The sequence below is a fragment of the Macrotis lagotis genome, chromosome 7, assembly GCF_037893015.1.
Source record: "Macrotis lagotis isolate mMagLag1 chromosome 7, bilby.v1.9.chrom.fasta, whole genome shotgun sequence".
In the NCBI taxonomy this organism is placed as follows: domain Eukaryota; kingdom Metazoa; phylum Chordata; class Mammalia; order Peramelemorphia; family Peramelidae; genus Macrotis; species Macrotis lagotis.
Window position 1 is genome coordinate 199,887,175 of NC_133664.1, and position 22,237 is coordinate 199,909,411.

Consider the following 22,237-nt stretch of genomic DNA (forward strand, 5'->3'; position numbering starts at 1 on the left):
ACCTTTAAAAAAAGTAAAAGTAAAAGGGAATGAATGTACAAAGGAAGGAATTTTTTAAAGCATTTATTAAACTTTGACTATATGCAAGACATTGTGCTTAGCATTGGAATATAAATAAAAGTGTAAGACTTTCCCAGCTTTGAAGGAGCCTATAGTATAAAGGAGGAGACAACATATATTGGGGAACATGACAATCATTTTTTAGTATATAAAAGGTTGTGAAGGGAAGTATGACAATGAGAGAAGTCATATGGAACAGAAGAAAGAACCCTGGATTTGGTTTCAAGGAATCAGGGATCAAATCTTGTCATTTGTGTAACTATGGACAAGTAAGGGTCTGAGTCAGTAAGCTAATAAGTATTTATTAAGTGCTTACCATGTCCAAGGTGAGATTTGAGCAAAAACAGTTCCTGATGTCAAAGTGTCCACATATTAACAGGGAAAACAATATGCAAACAAGTACATAAATATAAGCTATATACAAGCTAAACTGGAGGTATTCTCAAAGGGCAGGTAATCAGTAGTAGTTAGAGGTATCATGAAAGACCTCTTGCCAAAGATTGACTTTGAAAGAAACCAGGGAAGCCATAAGGTGGCGACAAGGAGGGAGAGCATTCCAGGCTACAGAAATAGCCCATGATAAAGTACACAGTTGGAAGATGAAGTGTTACATTTTTGGAAAAGCCAGTGTTGCTGGATTATAGAGTATGTGTAGGAAAGTAAAGTGTGAGAAAACCGACAGGTAGAGAGGGGAAAATGGGTGAAGGTGTTTAAAAGTACACAGAAAACTTTATATTTGATCTTGGAAGTAATAGAGAATCATTGGAATTCATTGAATGTAACAGTTCCCTTACCAATTGAAATGGTTTGTTGTTTGTTGTTCAAAAGCAGTTGAGTACAGACACGAGTACATACATACATACACACATGCACACAGATATATGTTTGTATACATGTGTAGGTAAATACATGCACATATGTATATGTATTCACATATACATATTAAATGATGGGAGAACGAATAGGATTTACTGGTTTCTGGGACCTATTCTCAAGTTTGCCATGGATACACATTATCGAGTTAGATACTTTGCCTCATTTGATAGAGGAAAATACTGCTGATGTATGGGAATATCACAAAGCCTAAAAATAAAAGAAAGAAAAAAAAATTTGCTTGTTTGGGAAAGGGTTGACCTCAGTTGCTCTATAAATTACTTCCAGAAGATAAAGTTATCAAAGGAACTTTCATAAGTTTGCTGTTGATCACTCACCAAACGGGACATATTCTCAGTTGGGGCAAAATTTTTTTAAAAAGCAAAAATAACAACAAAAAATCCCCTCACAATTTGTTCCACTGATAAATATTTGCTGAATTAAATTGGATTGATTCCCACTTTCTAAACCAGTCTTGATCCAAGAGACAAAATTTCCACATTGAAGAAGAGTTTATGGTTCATTCATTGCTCAAGGACCATTTTTTCCACTTAACTATTTTAGAAAATCAAAAAATGAATAAACCAGGGACAGAACCAAGGACCTTTAGCCTAATGCTCTCTCAAATGTGCTCTTTCAACCTCCTACCAAAGTGATGGATTTAGATGGACATATAAAGTAGGGCATGGTAAATACAATCTATTCATTGTAACAGAGGTGAAGTTTCCTGGTCACACTTGGCATACAAAAATTAAAAAAATGACTCCAAAAGTAGACCTTACTTCTATCAGATATATATACAATCAAATATAATAAAAGTTCCTAGCACTCTCAAAAAGTCAGAAGAATGCAAAAGAAGGCACCACAGAAATGCAAACTGGGGTGTAATATTATTGATATAAACACAAACCAAAAAAAGTTTACCTAGAACCAGCCAGGTGAAACAATGGATAAAGTACTGTATACAATGGATTAAGTAATAGATAAACAATACAGAAGACCTGAGTTTAAATCCTGTCTCAGACATTCATTGACCCCAAGCAAATCACTTAACTTCTGTTTGTCTTGGTTTTCTCATCTGAAAAATGGGGATGATAATACCTCCTAGTCTTGTGAAAATCAAATGAAGTAATATTTGTAAAAAGCTTAGCACAAAACAGTACTTAGCACTATCAATGTTAATTATGACAGTGATCATACACCTAATCCTAGAATATTTCAGCAATTCTGGAGGTCTCTAGTTATTGTTCATCTACCCAGGAGGTAGAGAGACCATTTAGTCATCCTGAGACTCCACAGTGTGTTGGAGAAAGAACTGGATTATAATTCAAAGGACATGAGTTTGAAGTTCACTTTTTCAGGAACTGTGTGAACTTGAACCAGTCACTTTGGGTAGTAATTTTCTTCATCTATAAAATGAGGGGGCTGAACTGGGTGGGGTTGAGCAGGCAATTATTAACAAGTTAAGAAACTTGGCACATTTTTCAGGAGGTAGGGGACCATTGTTACTCTTTACCTCCAAGAATAATTAGGGATTTTCCCAAAGCCCCTAGGAATATTCTTCCAATCCCTCTGAAACAAGAAAATGCAATACTCACTCTGATTATACAGGGGAAGAAAGTAAAGATAATGCAGAAAAAAAATCTACTCATGAGATATCTACTTATAAAATGAAAAGAGTAGTCAAGAAGTTGAGATACTTGTTCTAGGATGAGCCTAAAGCAGTTAATCCACATGAAAAATCATGTAGGGAGAAAGAGTTATGGAAGTGGCCAGAACAGAACAGGTCCAAATCAGTCATATCATAGTTTGTTTGTTGGATTGCATGAGTTAAAAATGGCTTTGAAATAGTCACTGCCAGTAACACATATCCTATGGAAATAAAATGCTAAAGCAAAATATCAATATGACATTGGTATGTAAAAAGTGACATCTTTCTTCTTCACTCCTAAAAAAAAACACTGCAATTTAATTCTATAAACACATATTGAGCACCTACTAAGTGCAAGATACCATACTAGATATGGACTTTATATGGGAGGTAGCTAGGTGGTGCAGTGGATAGAATGTTGGCACTGGGGTAAGGAGAACCTTGCATTCAAATTTGGCCTCAGACACTTAATAATTAGCTAGCTGTGTGTGACCCTGAGCAAGTCACTTCACCCCCATTGCCTTGCTAAGAAAAAAAAAGATATGAATAATAAAGACAAATAAAAAAACATCCCTGTTCCTTGAATTTAAAACTCTAGTTTAAATAATATGCAATATAGAACCACCCAATATTAGGGCTTAAAGGAATCTTCTTTTTGTCCATGTTCAAATCCTCATGAGCCCATTTGGAGGTTTTGTTTTGTTTTTTTGAGGAAGGTAGTTGAGTGGTTGGACATTTCCTTCTCAAGTTCATTTTAAAGATGAGGACTTGAGGCAAGTTAAGTGACTTGCTCAGGATCGCATGGTTAGTATGTGTCTGATTTGAACTCAGGAAGATGAGTCTTGAATTCTATCCACTGTGCCCTTTAATTGCGCTTTGAAGGAACTTTGAGCATCTTCTATCCAGTCCAATCTTCTTATTTATACAAACACTCAATGACTTTCCCAGGATCATAGCAATTGGTTATATTTCTTGACTGTGAATCCAATGTTCTTTCTATCTTTGTACCATATTATAGAATACTGCCTTTAATGATATTTAAAATATTAGCAATGAAAAATACTTTAAACCTTATACAAATTCATCTTTTCATTTTAGAGATGAGAAAAATGAGATCCAGAATGGGATGTTACCTTCCCATTTAGTACCAACTTAATAACAGAGACTAGAATTCAAGTCTCCTTATTCCCCTTCTAGGTATCATCACATAGGGAGTTAAAGTGGAGTCTAGAGCTAAAGCTCCCAAAATGTCTGCTTAATGGAGAAGGACCCTTCCTGAGTCCTGAGTAGGGAAATGGAAATCAAGTAAAGCATGATGTGTTCATTTAGGTTTTCTAGTCTGCTGACTGTGCTACTTTGACCATAGTAATGTATCTATAAACCTTGCTTTTAGTCATGTTACAAAATGTTTATATTAATACTTGTTGCTATTGATGCTTTGTTGTTGTTATAAAGAATCTATTTTTAATAAAAGCACACATACATAGTAGAAATATACTTCATTTTGTTGTGGAAAGCCACTTGAATTAGACAAAAGCCCTGGCATTTGGGGTTAACTCTTCTAAATTTCATACATAATGTCTAAACTATATTTGCAAACCTAAACCAATAAAGTTATATCAACTGCCACATTGCTCAAGTTCAAGGAGTCTCAACCTAAAGGCTCATGAACTTTTAAAAAATATATTTTGATAATTGATCTCCTTTATGATTCTATATGTTTTATTTTATATATTTAATAACATGGTTCTGACATGGAGTTCATGATACAAAAAAGATTGAATATCTCTGTCTTAGATTTTTAAGCCTTTATTCAGCAAGGACTTTGTCCATGTAATATTGGGGTATGTAGATCCTAAGCACAATTCTATGTGCAATTATGCAATTTATAATGGCTTTCAGTAATGATGTTTGTTGGTGATGGGATGATGGCTGATGTTAGACTAATAATGACATAGACACCCATTAGTCAAGCCCAGTGTTCCACTGCTGTTGGACTGATTATCAATTCCTGACTCACCCCAGAGAATCTGTAGAAAAGACAGTATAAAGAATTGTCTGATGTGTTTCCATTTAAGATAACCTCAGTCCAAATTCCCAAAGAATACTCATGTTCTTTCACTGACTCATTGCAGGTCTTTGGCCTGGTCACTTCATAGTCCCACGCCTTTAAATAATCCAGATGGCAAATGGCTTATGGCAGTGTTGAGAGCATTAATTCATTCATGTTTATAAAAAAGCTAACTGCAGTTCTTGGATGGGAACTGCTATATGCTAAGAAGTGCAAATATTTGGATGAGTACTTTGCCAGGGCAAATTTCCTGACATGAAAGATCTAAACTAAATGCAGATGCCCAAATTCATGATGATATTTATGGAAGTTGGCCTGGTAAACTGTGTACCATTATAATAAAAAATGAATTTAATGTCAAATTTCTGTAGTTACCAAAATTCTACCAATCTGAATTTAGACTCTCAAAATAAGAGAAGCATAGAATTTGAAAGAAGAGAACTCAAAAGCCCACCTGAAAATATTGTGACAAGTGGTCATTCATCGTTTGATAAAAACACCTCAAAAAAAAAAAAGGTTATCATTTCCTATGCAATTCTTCTCTTCTCCAGATTAAACTTCCCCATTTCTTTCATCTGATCAGCATATGGGATGATATATAGAACCTTCACCATCTTTTGGATGTTTTTCAAATGATCAGCATCCTTCCTAACATGGTAACCAAGACTGAAAGCAATATACCTTATGTGGTCTTAATAGGGCAAAGGAATGGAACTTTAAAATCTTCTTGTCTCTGAAAACTATGAATAAAAGGTCATAGGTTACTCTTTACCAGAAGTCTTCAAGTGAATGTCAAACAGTTTTTCAAGGAATTCTTGCTCAACTTTGAGTTCTGTGCTGCTTTTTGACTACAAAATTCTTATCTCACAAGATAAGGAAAAAAGCATTGAGAAAGAAGAGTGGTTGAAGTTGGTGGAGAAAAGGGAGGGGCTTGCCTGAGATCTCTCAAATTTCCATATATCTTCCAAATTTAAACAATGTCTCAAAATAAAAGAATGGGTAAAACAAATTTCCAGTCAAAGACAACTTAGAAAGTCAGTAGGAGAGGTCAATCACACCAGGGTGAGAGACGAGTATAGTCCAGCAAAACAACAGTAGGAGGCCAGGCTTTGGCAAGGCAGCAGCAGACCATCAGGGGAACTAAACTATCATCAGCAGTTGTGAGAGCTCTCAGACCACAGACAATAAGGGGGTCAGACAACTGGTTAGAAGGAGACTTCGGGGGTACCATTACTGGCCCTGTACACAGAACTCTTTTGTATTGTCCATACAGGGATCTGGGCACAATCTTGGTTGCAGTCCTGGGTAAGAAGGAGCACTAGCACACCAGAACTTGAAGCTGGAAAAGGGACTCTGGTCATAGTTCCAGGGTAGAAAAGAGTACTTATTGACATGCACAAGACAAGAGAGTAGTAAATACCCCTCTACTTAGATCAGAGCCCCTGGAAAGAACTTGAAAACTTACAAATTCCTAGAACTTCCTCTGAAAACAGCTACACAAAAAATTAAAAGTTAAGAAATAGGCTGGGAAAATGGGCAAACAAATAAAATGAACTTGACCATAGAAAGCTACTATGGTGACATAAAATACCAAAACACAAAATCAGAAGAAGACAACAAGGTCAAAACTATTAAATTCAAAATCTGAAAGAAAAATATGAACTGATCTCAAATTTTCCCCCTCCCCCCAAAAAATTCTAAAAGATATAAAAAGGATTTTAAAAATCAAATAAGAGAGGTAGAAGGAAAATTAGGGGGAGGATGAGTATTGCAAAAGAATCATAGAAAAAAGAAATTGACAAAACAGGCATAGAATATGTAAGAATATAAAATCTTAAAGATTAGGTCAAATAGTAAAAGTTACACAAAAATCCACTGAAGGAAAAGGCTCCTTAACAAGCAGAACTGGTTAAATAGAAATATTGTGGAGACACAGACAGGACAAAAAAAAATATTGAAGGACTACAGGACTTGGAATATGATATTCTGGAAAGTAGAAGAGAGCTTAGAATAATGATATTCCAGAGATCAAAGGAGCTAAGATTACAAACAAGTATCACCTACTCAGCAAATTGATGATAATCTTTTAGGAGAAAAAAATATTAAATTAAATAAAGGACTTTAAAACATTCCTGATAAAAACAAAACCAGAGCTTAATAGAAATTTGATTTTAAAATACAACTCTCAAAATAAATACACAAAGGAAAAAAGGAAAATAAATCTTATGGATTTAATAAGGTTAAAAAGTTTATATTCCTATGTGGGAAGATGGTACTTGTTACTCCTCAGAACTTTATCTTTATTAAAGTAGTTAGAAAAAGTAACATAGACAGTGGATATGGCTATGATGGAGTGATATCTTAAATTAATAAAATTAAGGGGTAAGAAAGAGGAAATGCACTGGGATAAGGGGAAAGGGAAGTCAGAATGAGGGAAATTATCTGACATAAGAGGATGAAAGAGCTTTTGCAGTGAATGGGAAAATTAATACTGTTATGTAAAGTTCAAATGAATTATTTATTATATAATTCTTTGTATGTTGTTTTCTTAGAAGACCATGATATTAGGGAGGTTATGCCATGATATGAACATGAATTGGATTTATGAGAAGAAGTGGTACTGTACTAAATCGCAAGTCTCACTTTTTCCTCCAGAGCCCTCTGGATCCAGTGGCCAGATATAAAGTAGGATGACTGGAAATAAATGTGAATGTGAAATTCAAGGTTAAGGGACTTGTTCAAGATCCCATAGCTAGTAAATTTCGGAGGCCAGATTTGAACTCAGTCCTTCTGATTTTAGGGTCAGTGCTCTACCTACTTCACCAAAGACTGTCTCTAATTCTATAATTTCTTTTTTTTTCCTGTTAGGCTATCTTCTTTTTCAGTGGTTATGTTGTAAAAATTGTGGCATCCAGTTGGAAAGGGAAAGATACTGAAGTCATCCATTAATATATACATCTTTGATAGCCAATTCATATACACATGTGTTGTGTCCAGAAATGTGCAGGAGAAAAAGAGTATGCTTTATTGCATTTGAGAAGAAGTGTTCTACTTTCAATAATCACAAAGAGTTCCCTGACACAAAAATCCATCTTTCTAACCCTGTAATATCAGCAATGATACATTTTCATTATAAATCATGAACAAAGAATTAAAATACACATTACCCAGAAGAGATGTGTAGTAGATTTCAATAGCTACCAACATAGTACCAATGATGATACATGTACAAGAAACAAATAAAAGATATTATCTAGGAAATGTATGTTTGGCAAAAGAACACGTAATGTCTAACAGAAAGACAACCCAGAGTACTGTCCTGCCACCCATGGAAGTGTAAATGAGCTAGAGGAAGGCTAATTCATTGAGTAGGTCTTCTAGGGCAGATCCATAGGGAGATATTGATTAGAATCATGTTAGGTAAGAAAGGCATGACTGGATTGCAATCTTTACCACTAGAGGGAGTAGCCCAGGTTGATATTCCTTCCACTAGAAGAGCTAAAGCTCTTTATATACTTTAGTATACTAGCCATAGTATAGTAAAAAGAATACCGAAGGGGGAATAAGGAAATGGGCAGTGCTCCAAGCTCTGCCTTTACTGAGCTATGTGACTTTGGGCAACTCATTGACTTCTCTGAACTGAGTTTCCATTTCTATAAATTAGAGGGTATAGACTAGGTGATTTTTTTAAAGCTCTCTTAGAGTTCTAAGATCCTATGAAGCTAATTCTTTAAAAATTGTGAATTTCCAAAGAATTACAAATTGAGGGGATATCCACCAATTGGAGAATGGTTCATTAAATTGTGATAGAATGTGATAGAATATGTAAGAAATCAATGTCAGGTTGATTTCAGAAAAACCTGGAAAGTTACATGAACTATGCTGAGTGAGGGGAGCAGAACCAGGAAAACATTGTACACATTAGCAGCAGCACTGTATGATGATTTTCTGTGATAGACTAAATTTCTCTCATTAGCTCAATTAGCAAAGACAATTCCAAAAAGACTTGTGATGAACAATGCCATCCATATCCAGAGAAAAAACTATGGAATCTGAATGTAGATCAAAGCATATGATTTTCACTTCTTAAAATTAGTTTCCTTTTTTTCTTTCTCATGTTTTTACCTTTCATTCTGATCTTTCTTTTACATGACCGATATGGAATTGAGTTAAATATGATTGTACAAATATAACCCATATCAGATAACTTGCTGTCATGGGGAAGGGGGAAAACTGAAAAATGTGGAACTCAAAATCTTAGAGAAAATCAATATTGAAAACTGTCTTTACATGTAATTGGAAAAAATTAAAAGATCAATTTCTATAAAGTAACTTTCTATTATCTTCACAGAGATGCATAACCTATTCTCTTAAAACACAGGCTGAGTCATGTAACTTCTCTGATTAAAATCCTCTAATGTCTCTGCATTGTGTATAAAAAAAAAGATCAAATTTTGCCTTATAAGCAAGGTCTCACATTGATCATCATCATCATCTTCATCATAACTACCATCCCTAGCCCTGGGAAAATCTTATCATCATGAAGATTTCATCAGCTTTGGTACTCAAACCTCATCAGAACTCCCCACTGATTAGAGAGCTGAAGGGTGGGGCATGAAGTTTTTCTCTGAGCCTTCATTTAAAAAGGGTTCAGATTCCACATCATCATCCTCCACCCTCTCTGCTTGTTCCTTCTTCCTCCTTCACTTCTGATGTTTCATTTTCTTCTGTCTTCATGTTCCTCCATTAGACTAAAAGCTCCTTATTGCTAAGGATTCTCTTTTTCTCATTTATATGCTTCAGGGGCAACTATGTGGTTCAATGGATAGAGTGCTGGACCTGGAACCAGAAAGACTCATCTTCCTGAGTTCAGGTCTGGCCTCAGGTGCATATGTGACCCAGTGCAATTCATTTAACTTTGCCTCAGTTCTTCATCTGTAAAATTAACTGAAGAAGGAAATGTCTAACTACTCCAGTAACTTTGCCAAGAAAATTCCATAGACAGTATGGTCCACAGAATTATAAAAAGTCAGACATGAAACAAAAACAACTCCCTCATCATTTAACTCACCACAGTGACTTTTCCAAGTCTTTTTATCCCTCATAAACTTCTCACAGCATCCTCCTCCCCCCCACCCACCCCACCCCATCCCATGCTTTGAGCTGGGAACCTCGTCTGATATTTCACTGAAAAAATAATGAAGCTATTCACAAAGACCTCCCTCTTATGTCTTATTTTTCATCTCTTATCACTAAAATGCCACCTGCCATTGTATCTTCCTTCACCCTTTTTTTTTTCACTAGAGGTGGTCCTTCTCCTTCCAAGGAAATGCCTCTACATGGATAAGTGATCCCTTTCCATCCCATATTTCCCCAATGGATTGTCCTCTCTATTATGCCTATTCTATTGGTAATTTTCAAATTCTCCATCTACTAGATGCTTACTTGATGCCTGTAAATTTGTCATGTCTCTCCTATTATTAAAAAAAAAATCCATGTATCCCAAATAACTATTATCTTTTCCTTTTGTGGCTAAATTCCTTGAGACTAAACACTAGCTTTCTTACCTTTTTTTTTTAACTTTTTGCAATCTGTGTGCCAGTCTCATCATTCAACCCAAATCTGCTTTCTCCAAATTATCAATGATCTCTTAATTACCAAAGTGAATTGTTTTTTTCTCAGTTTTCATCCATCTTGACCTCTCCTTTGACACTGTTGATTGTGCTCTCCACCTTGATTCTTTTCTCTTGGTTTTTATGATATTGCTCTCCTCCTTTGCTGAATGTTCCTTCATATCATACTCACTACCAGTGGGTATTCCCCAAGGCTCTGTCCTAGTCCCTCTTCACCCTTTATGTCATTAAATGATAGAATAGAGCTCCAATGGTTAAACAATTGTTATACAATGTCATGCAGATGGCTCCAAAGCTCCAAAGCTCCCCTGCCTCAAACCCTCTCCTCTTTGAAACTTCCCTACTACTGTCAGAAGTATAACTATTCATCCAGTTACTCAGGTTCAAAATCTAATTCTGGACTGCTCATTCTCCTACCTACCTCCACCATATCCAATCAGTTATCAAGTCTTGTCAATTCTGCTTCAAACATCTGTAGTTTATGTTCCTTTCTCTCCTTTGACACTTCCACTACCTTAGTACAGGTTCTAATCACCTCAAAACTGTCTATTCTAATAAGTCAGGAGGTAGATCTTCCTGCTATGAAACTCTCTCAATTCCAATTGATCCATCACTCAGCTGTAAAATCGATCTTCTTAAAATGCAAATATGACCATTTTATCACCACCATTAATCTCTCATTCAATAAACTCCAGTGGCTTCCTATTACCTCCAGGAACCTCTGTTTGGGTTTTTTTTTTTAGTTTTTATAAGGCAGTGGGGTTAAGTGACTTGTCCAAGGTTACAAAGCTAAGTAATTATTAAGTGCCTGAGGCCGAATTTGAACTCAGGTCCTCCTGACTCCATGGCTCTATTCACTGCACCACCTAGTTGCACCCTCTGTTTGGTTTTTAAAGTCCTTTATACTTTGGCCCTACCAACTTTACTGTTCTTCAAATATTTTACTTCTTTTCATAATTTACAAACCAGAAACCCTTTGACTGCTTACATGGTTTATGCAATATCATGTAGTATAGTGAAATGTATGTGCCATTGTCACCACTGATGAACTTTCAATTTCATGAAAGCAAGGATGGTTCCTGAAAAGAATTTTTTAAAATTTCCCTCCCCCATAGTAGGCATTGAATGTTTACTGAATTCAATAAGAAAAATGTCTCAGAGAAGAAGATGATATAGATTAATGACTTTCAAAATGAAAAGAAATACAAAAATTTGATTTGATGCTACTTCATATAAACCAAAAATACAGAAGATTTCAATATTAAGACCTCCTTTCTAACAGATTTGTGATTAACTTATCGAACAAAAGTATGACTGAAAAATCACAATTTTCCAAAAAAAATTCAGATGTGATTCTAACACTTCCCAGGAAGAGTCTTCCATTATGAAAGCAATAAGGTAGTTTGGCAAACTAGAATCATCCTTACACTTGAAGACAGAAGAACTGATTTCAAATATGACCTATATTTTTTGTGTGCTCTGTGACTTTCAGGAAAAATCATTTCTCTCTCTGCAGTCATTTCCTCCTCAACTTGTTGATCAATTCTTCATAATGATAAAAAGAAGTAGTCTTAGGCAAAGATTTAGGTTGTGATTTTTTTAATCAAATGAGTGTTGTACTAAACAGCTTCAAAAATATAACCACTTGTATAAGATATCTATAATTTAGTTCAGACTAATTTTATATGTAAGGTAACTGGAGCACAGGCAGGTTAAATAATTTTATCCAAAATTACTTTGTCTATAATGTGTCTGTGTATATTCTTATCTATGCATATCTTGTTCCGCTCCAACTAATAAAATATAAGCTCTATGGGAACTATTTCATATTTTGCTTTTATTGTCTCAATGTCTAGCACAGTGCATGATACATATTGTTGATCTGTCATTTCAGTCATGTCCAACTCTTCATGATCTTAAGTGGGGTTTTCCTTGGCAAACATACTGGAGTGGTTTGCCATTTTCTTCTTCAACTCATTTTACAGACAGAAAAAACTGAGGCAAGCAGGGTTTCCCCAGAGTCACACATAAGTATCAGCGCTCAAATTTGAATTAAAAAAGCTAGGTCTTTCTAATTTCGAGCCTAGTATTCTAATCATTATGCCATGTAGTAGCTTATGACACAATCAGTGAGAGAATCACTGATAAGGCTAGAGATAGCAAGAGAGACATGAAAACTTTTCTCAAAGGATTAAAAGAACAATGAGAGTACTTCTCCAAGAGTTTTATGGGTCTTGGCCCAACAAGACAGAGAAAAGAAGGAGAATCCCAACATCCTTCTTATCAGAGCTTCCCTCTTTCTCCCCTCTATCTGTGAGCTTCCTGTTGTTTCTGTCTTCCTTCTTGTCAAAGACAGCAGTCATACATAATGCATTTCCCATGTGTGTTTTCTGCTAGTGCCAGAGGCAGCTGGTGTAAATGTTTTAGCTACTTTAACTTTAGATGAGTTCTCTTTTGAAATAATTATCCCCAGGGTGATGTGCTGCAACAGTAAATTAACACGCATCTCATCTGAAGTTCTCCTCTTGGCAAATGTTCTTCTACTTTCAATGCTTCTTATAAAACATTCATTGAGTATAATACAACAAGCAAGGCCAGGGAGTACCTGGAGGACAGGTCCTTTCATCCTTATAGGTTAAATGCTTGAGTGAAAACAAGTTCTATGATGTAAATTCCAGGAATAAGTTAAACATTGTTATTTATAAAGTCCTTTTAATACTGGTAAGTGATCCAAGCAAAGGTTATATTAGCATTCTCACTTGTCACACAACAGCCTTCCGACTCATGGGCATCAACCATGTTGGAGACTTCTTTCAAAATAGTTCCTCCAAATTAGTTTCTCTTTTAGAACTAAATCAAAGTATCAGAACTAGAAGCGACCATAGCAATTGTTTCATCAAATCCATTCATTGTACAAATAAGGAAAGAGATAAAAGAGGTTAATGATCAAAGAGTCGGTAGCTGAAACCTAGGTCTTTAGATTCTATATTCAGTGCTCTTTCTGACTGAAGATATTTGCAACAATAGATCACTCTAATGACTACTTCTCTCTCCTTCATTTAAAAAGGCATTTGTTAATTTACTATGATGTGCAAGGAATTAGACCTACAAAGTCAACCTTATCTGTGATTCTTACCATTTACTGAAGCTTTAGAATTTCCATATGCATCATGCACAAAATTTATTTTGTCATTGACTTCCCAGTTAAAGTATAAACTCCTTGAGGATATATTTTATAATTGGTTTCTAAGTTAGAATATAAACTCCTATTTGTATCTCTAGCACTCGTCACCCTACTCAGCACATAGTAATCACTCAATAAATATATTTTATTCATTAATTTCATTAAAAAATGAAAAATAATCCCTTACTGTAGAATATTGCTATTACATTCTACTATAGTGAAACAATAACTAATTTAGACAAGTACATACAAGACAATGGGGGGGGACAAGGGGAAGGAGAAAGGGTTGGATGGAGGGGGGGGGAGGAAGACAGAGAGACAGAGAGAATCCATGCTAATAAATATGAGCATCAGGAAAGACATCTTAACTAATCCTGAAAAGAAACTAAAGATTCTAAGAGATAGAGAAGTGAGAGATGGAATACTGAATTTGAGTAAAGGTATGCAATCCAATTTGGCTAAAATAAAGAGTAAATGTAAGGGATTAATTTGAAATAAAATGAGAAAGGTAATTGGAATTAGATTGTGAAAGTCTAAAAAGTCAGTCAAAAATATTTTATCAGAAAAAAATAGTAAGAAAGCGAAGACTTTTAAATAAGAAACACTTCAAATGACCAGATAAGATCATATTTGTGTTTTAGGAAGATTATTTTGATAGATGGAAGGTGTATCTAATTAGGGGAAACAATCAGTTCCCTCTTGGAAAAAAAACATACAGACTAGTGTATTTATTTTCATGTCTATATGTATTTGCTCTCCATGGTCTAAAAAGTATTAGACAATGTATGTTTACCCTCTAATTCAGTCTTTTCTTGGAAAATGTGTGGCAGGGAAATATTTTATTGAATCAGATTCAACATCATGTGGTATATGAACTGATAAAGAAGAGGAATATGTTATCTTTGATTATTTTTCCCCAAAAATCCCTCCTCCTAAACTTTACTAGTTCCCCAAGTTTATATCAAGACATTTTCCTTGGTTCAATATCCCTTGCACTTGTTGCTAAATCTTGTCATGACTGTTTCCAAAACAATGTTTATTTCCCTCCCATTTTTTCTCCTCACAGAGCCAACAGTCTAGTTCAAGTTTTCATTCCCTCTTTTCTAGATTCTTGCAATAGGCTCCTAATCAGTAACCCTACAATGAATCTTTTCCCTATCTATACCATCCTCTACACAGTTAACAAAGTGATGTGCAGGTCTGACCATGTCATTTGTATATTTAATAAAATTCTAATGATTCCCTACATGAAAAAATATATATTCCTCAGTTTAATTTTTAAAATAATTTTTATGATGTGGTCTTCCTTTCCAAACTTAGGACTAATTTCTCCCCTCCTTATACTCTGTGGTCATGTCAAATTGTCCAGGATTTGCTCATATAATACTCCATTTCTCATCTCTCTATTTTTAAACTGGCTATGTCTCATATCTTGGATATACTTCCCATCTCATGTCTACCTTTCTCATGCCTCACTTTCTCCTCCAGAATCATCTAAGTGCAGTGACACTGGATGCAAGGCAATCAGGGTTAAATGACTTGTCCAAAACCATACAACAAGTAAGTATCAAGTGTCTGAGGTTGGATTCAAACTCAGTTCTCCTGACTCCAAGGCCAGTGTTCTATCTACTGTAGCACCTAGCTGCCCAACTTGTCAGTTAGATTCTGAGAATATAAAGATAAGACAATCAGAGAACTGATTAACTGATGGTAAGAAATCATTTACAAGCTCTATCTAGTGCTAGTTCTTGACCTGCATTAAGAGAGGTAGAGCTTTACATATTTTGCTTTTGTCAATCGTTATCTAAAGTATTATAGATGCTTCAGAGTGCCACAGCTAAGGAAAGATTTTAATAAGATGTCCAGAGGTAGATAGCCAGGAGGATTACAGGTCTTAAGTCTATCCTACAAAATGTTGAGGTGAAGGAACCAGTAATACTCAACTTAGAAAAGAGAATTCCAAGACACGAAAGCTATCTTCAAATAGTTCAATGACTTTTACACAGAAAAGGATGAGTTTTGCTCTTTTTGATGCCAGAGAACAGAACAAAGAGTGGTGAATGAAGACTGAAAATAGGCAAATTTAAGTTTAATATCAGGAACAGATTTTGAATAGATCTATCTATGTAGACTGGGTTGCCATTAGAACTAACGGATTCTCTCTAACTAGAATCATTTTCAAATACAGATTGAATGATTACTTTTGGGGAATAACATATTGTGTTTTTCTTTTGGATGTAAGAGTTAAACAAGATGACTATTGAGATTTGACTTTCCAACTTTTAAAATTCAGTGATTCAAGTTATTCCCAAGGAAATCTAGTTTTTATTAGGATTAATCTTTTAGATCTAAAATGGACCTTTAGAGATCATTTAGTCCAATCCTCTGATTTTATACTATATGAAAATGAGAATTTCCAAGATGGCAGAGGAGGAGAGAAGAGGAGGGGAGGAAAGGGAAATAGGGAGAGGGACATGGAGGAGAGTAAGATGGGGAAAGGGAGAGGAAAAGGAAGGGAAGAGAGAGAGAGAGAGGGACAGAAAAAGAGAGAGAGAAACTGAGACAGAGATAGAGAGAGAGATTGACAGAGACAGACAGAGAGACAGATAGACACTAATGGTGGAGCTAAGACTAGAGACTAGAATCCAGGTCTCTTAATCTTGAACTCATATTCTTTCCACTTGCCATGCTCTTTCACTCCAAGAAATATCAGTGGTTATGATCTTATTCTATTCCACAGCTAAGTTTATAAGCAATGGATGGAGCCATATGTGACAATAGGTGCAAGGGACAGGCCCAGGGAAGAAAAGGGACAGAGTCAGGGTCACAGAATGAATCTTGAGTTCTCTTCTTTATTTATTTCAGAGCTACTTTTCTTGACTTATTTACCAACTGAAGTTCTAAAATGTAAGCTAAATCTACTTAAAAGTAACTTATAACTGCCTACAAATTAGGACAATAATATTTTGAGGAGTGTTCAGACATGGAGGAAGAGAGCCAGATGAGAATAGCAACAAGAAAAACAAGTGAACCAATGGTATCAAACACTATAGACAGGTCAAGAAGGGAAAGGACTAAGAAAAGGTTAGCACAATTTAGAATTGCTGTTATCTTGAGAGAGTAGTCTGATTCAAATGGCGGTTTATAAACTTGATTGCAAAGAATTGACAAATAAATGGGAAATGAGGAAGTAAAAACAGGAAGTACAGACAAATGTTCAAGATCCTGACAATGAAAGGTGGCAGAAGGGGTTTCTGAGATGACAGATTTAAAAGATGGGTAAAAGAGGTTTTTGTAATTCTAAGTTTGTATTTTAAGGATAGAGAAGAACATGCAAACTAATGTACTATTTATCTGAGCCCTGAAATTTCCATTTATCATTTTTGCACATTTTATGGATTAGAAATGATATAAGGAAATGTCAGGCAAGAAGACTGTGTGAATAATAGGTAGACCATCTAGTTCCTATAAGCTTGTACTTCAATTAAATCCTGAAATTTGCACTAGACAGAATAATGATCAAAAAATTCTTCAGTAAAATACAAAGACTTCTCAGAAATGCACAAGAGGTCTGTCAGAAGCTAGAGGGCAACAGGGAAGAGGAATTTCATTTTAAAATACCTGCACAGGGAAACCCCCCACCATAAGCAGAGATGGCCCAGTGAGCTGTACAACCTGCAAGGCTAGGTAAAGGATCAAAACTCTCTCAAGAAAATCCCAGTGATTAGACAGCCCCAAGTTAGAACCTTGAAAATCCTAAGGAGTAACAGTGGGCAGAAACCAGTAAAGAAACATAGGGCCAAGGGATTCTTTTATTCCTCACACAGGGGGTCCAGAGGGATCCACTGCACTGCACCACAAAGCACAGGAAGTCAGGATAAAACTAAGTAGGGCTAGCCACCTCACCTAAAACAACACAAGGGGAAACTTCTAGCTTTATTATAGGCCCAATTAAAAAAAAAAATTTTAAAAAACACAAAAAACTAGAGAGTGAATAAATCAATGAATAGACTGAGGAATATAAAAAATCATTGTAGATCTAGTAGTCACCCAAAAGAAGGAATGATTAATTCCAAAACAAGTACAAGCAAGGGATTCAAATTAAATATATTAAAAGGCAAGTGGCATGAAATGAAAAATGATATAAGATTCTATGTTTCTATGAAAGCAGCTATTTATTAGGTCAAACATAAGTAAGCCAAATAAAGTAAATGGCTTATTTATTCCAACTAAAGGAGAATGTAAAACATTCTATGAAAGTACACAGGATTAGTAGTTGCCCCTCCCTAACTGAAGGAAATAAGGCAAGCAATTCTGAATCTCAGTTTTCTCATCTGTAAAGTGATTAGACTGGATCTGATGCTTTCTAAAGTCTCTTCCAGGTGAAATTCTTTGTAAATTTAGAGAGGGAGGGGAAGGAACACTAGACAGAAGGAAATTAAAGTTGGGGGGAATGGGGAAGGCAATGATAGAGAGAAATAGGAGGGAGAGAAAAGAGGGAGAGTAGAAGAAACAGGAGAAATGATTCAAAAGTATTTGGAATGTAGAGGAGGATGAAAATAATGCCATTTGATGAATGCTTTTTTGGTAGGGATATTGTTGCTCCTCAAAGCAGTGATAGTGAAAGTGATGATTACTTTTCCTAAGAACAAATTGATTATTTCAAAACAACACAACTTTGAGTAAGCAGAAGACCATTCTTAAACTGAAGTTCTATTGAAGAGAGAACTTGTGTTCTGATTTAAAAAAAATACCACATACCTTTGCCTTTGCATAATTTTGCATGTTAAAATGGAGAAATGCTAACTCTGAGTATGTAAAATGAAATAAAATGAATTCATGAAAAATTTCAATTCAGAGACAAAGGTGCAGCAAGGGAAAATGCAAAAAATAAATGAATTTTTAAAAATATTTCACTCAGTTCATATTTGGAGGAACAGAAACACAAAAGTAAAAGGTTGGAGATAAATGAGGAGAGTAGACATATACCATCTATGATACCTTTTTGAATGTCTAGCAAGACATACTTAAAGTTCAAACTGCAGCACAAATGAAGAACCAAAACCATCATCCTAAATGTGAAATTTCAAGGATTCCTGAGTAAGTAGCAGGATGCTGCTTGTAATAGTGACTTGTTTCTTTGGGCCCTAAGAATCATTTTGTAGTGTTTCCTCTGAAATTACTATTGAAATGGGAAGATCAAGAATTTGATGTAACCAAGATAAACATGGTCTAGATTTCCTCCCTTCCTCCCCCTAACATACTTTATCCACTTTTCATAGGGTGAAAAAATGGATGACAGAAAAACATTGACCAAAGTATGACTGATGATCATTTCCTACAAGTCTTGGCTGCAGTGACAAAAAGAAATGTCCTACTTCCATTTTATTCATCATTCTAACCTTTCATTCCTCAAGTAGTTCCAGAAACAACAAGAAAACAAACTTGGGAAGCTAAAATTAATAAGGATAAGTGATCCTCAGGAACTTACCTCATCATCACTCTCTGTTTTATCTGTTTCCATTTTCTGGACAAGGTTCTTATTCTCCTTCAGCATTTTTTCTCGAACCTTAGTTTCATACTCAGGCCGGGAGTGTTCCTAAAACACAAAATAAGAGCAGAAGAGAAAAGTGGTCAGGAAGACCAAAAAAGAAGAGTTCATAGTCAGTGGAAAACAGCCAGATATACAAATACATGAAAACTATGGTTCAGGATGGGCAAGGTAAGCCATTAACTGTTACTGATCAATCACAAGGAGTGGGGACCAAAAGCACAACAAAGAACAAGGGAAAGAAGGAAAACAGAGACATCTGTTACCACACTGAAAATCAAACCTGAGCATTCTCCTTGGTGTAGAGCAGATGTTGAGAAAAGAAAGAAGAAACATTAGCAGGTCAGCTGCTTCCAAAGAAAACCACATGCTTTGTATCACAGGTGAACTGTGGTGCTGGCCATCCCACCAAAATTAGTTCTTCCCCAAAACATGAAACCTCAAATCATCTCTGAGATAGAAGACCAGATGGGTCCCTACTGCTTTCAAGTAAAAGTAGGTATAGAACATCTGTTTAGATTCCATCACTCTATTTTTTCAACTAACTGACAAGAAATATAAAAAAACAAAACCATCACTTAACTCAACCTTTACAATCAATGAGAGCTTCCCCAAAACCACAATGGATTGTGTTAAACCATGCAAAACAAAGAAGCAAACTTCCCTAGAATTAGGGAGCCCAGACAGCCAAGATAATAATTACCCCCTCCCATTCATAAATCTATCACTTTTGTTGAGATTATTGGTCATTAGATCATCTATCACCATAAGGTCTCTGCTAATCATACACTAAAATGATTTTTATAAGAGCCCACCCAGTCAGTCATCTTTTGGGCTAAAAGGAAAGATCCCAATGAAGGAGACAAAACATTTAGAGATAAAAGTATGGATGCTTTCTATTTTTATGATTCCAAGATATTAGATATTTTTCCTTGGGTGAGACTGTAGGAAATGGAATGATAATCAGCTATTCTTAGACTTGTAGAGATCTAAAATCTAACTAGAGCAGTCAGTGAATATCTGGAAAAAGTATAGGAAGTTAGATGTGAGCATCTTGGTTCCAATCTGGCTTGAATCCTAACTATTTACATAACCTTTGAGAGTTATTTAATCTCTTAGCATTCTATAGTTTCCTCATTTATAAAGTTAGATGGTTGTATTAACTAATCTCTAAGTGCCTTTCTAGTTCTAATTCTACAGTCAAGTGATACTTAGTGTATTCTTCCAAGACCCTATTCTTGCCCCACTCCCCACCTCCCAAAACTCCTTCCACTGAGATCTAGAAATGTACATTTTTTCCTCCATTTCCACAGCAACCGATATATTCTTATCATTGAATTCAGAGCTAGAAAGACCTTCAGAGAGAATCAGAGTTTAATCCTCTTATTTTACAAATGTCAAGGAAGATTGAGTGATGGACAAAATCACACAGATAGTAATTACCCTGTATAAAATGTATAATGGGTATTTTGTACTGTTGCCTTGCCTCGTCACCCTAATTGTAAGTTCCTTGAGGATAAGGACTTCATCCTCTCTAAACTTTGTTCCTTCACAGCACCTACCATATTCTATACCTTGTGGCTGCTTATTAAACACCTGTTTTGTTTTAAGTATTGGAACTGTGATTCAGTCAGGTGCAATAAATTGAAATTCAGGAGCCTTTTCATTATAACATGTTACTCCCTATAACTTTCATCTCAATCCAGGCTGAATCTTGTGACGCAGTTATGTAAACCTGCTAATAACTTGTCTGGAGGCATATGTCCAAATGATTTAGAAAGTGCCCCCCAACTTGCCTTCAATTCTTTATTCAGATCATTTATCTCTCTCCTAAACATTTCTCAGATCATCTTTATTCAAGACTGCACTTTTTTCATGAAATCACCCTTGTCTTAGGCTACCCTACTCTATTGCCTCTAGTACACTAATTATGTGCTTTTTTTTGGAAAGAAATATTATATTATAAATTCCCTTAGAGATCTGATATCTATCATGTGATTATTTCCTTTCCCATAATAAGTGATTCAGGGACCTATACAAATTGTACACTCCCTGTACATTATGTGACTAAAATGACTTTGTAGAAGACCTCCTATCAAGAGAGGTCTCATTGGGCATATATATGACTACTACGCAGTCTTTTTAAACTTTGGTCAGGCTTCACCTTGCCAGACATTTCCTTTAATAAAATATATCATAGATAACACACAGGATGATAAAGACGATGATGATGATAGCTTACATTTCTATAGTGCTTTAAGGTTTATATAACTCTGTGCTTACAATATTATTGAAAAAATACTCAAGTATTAACACTTCCATTTGGCATATAAAGAAACTGGAGTTCAAAGAGGGCTATTAAGTGCTAAGTGTCACAGCCAAAATAAAGGTTCTAATCCTGGGTCTTTTATAACTAACTGTGTGACCTTGGACAAATTCTTATACCTCTTCTAGCCTCAATGCCTTATATTGTAAAGTGACATGATCGATCTACATGCTGCCCCTCACCCTTCCATTTCAAAGTCTGGAGGTGTAGCTTTTTGTTGCAGCTCCAACCCTGGTGACCTTGGGCAAGACACTTTGCAATTCTAGAAAAAGGTCCAAAGAAAAGTTTCTTCACTATAAAAATGACAGAATGGACAAGATGATCTTGAAGTCCCTAAAAGTTCTCATTTTCTCTTTTAACAGAAGACAGCTGAATCAGTTAGGAAACCAAGAAGTAACCTGGTTGCCAATTCAGGACTCTATTAAGTACACACCACTCACCATTTTTCTTTCAGAATATAGAGGACAGAGGAAGAGTTCTGTTATCATGTGGCAGCTGCTTCAACATTTCAAACTGATCTTTATGAGCAGCTCCTGAATCTCCTTTGCCCACCTACATGCCATCTGAAGTCACAATTCCTTGATCCTTTCCTCCATCATCAATACTCTCAAAGATTAATAAATGATACCTGTGGCTAAGGAGAGTTGAGAACATCAAAAAAAAACTGATCTAGATGTGTTCCATTACTAGTTACAGCCAGAGAGAAAGTCATCTTGTTAGCATGGAAAGACTATTATTAGAAATCATGGGAGGTACCAGGGTTTGAATTCTGGCTCTGTTACTTATTACACGTACCTTCATGCTTTCTATTTATCATGAGCACCAAACAAAATACTAGTTGTCTCATCACACCCCGAAGCAATTTTCTTTTTAGTTTAACATTATTTG

At 35.5% G+C, this 22,237-nt stretch overlaps 1 protein-coding gene across 1 annotated transcript in view; it reads right to left on the reverse strand.

Annotated features, from left to right (window-relative positions):
- Positions 1 to 22,237, reverse strand: part of ANO2 (anoctamin 2) — a 546,921-nt gene that overhangs the window by 237,094 nt on the left and 287,590 nt on the right. Inside the window, exon 13 of the mRNA XM_074195316.1 lies at positions 18,964 to 19,071. Coding sequence (XP_074051417.1) covers positions 18,964 to 19,071 — 108 coding nt within the window. The remainder of the gene's footprint in view (positions 1 to 18,963; positions 19,072 to 22,237) is intronic.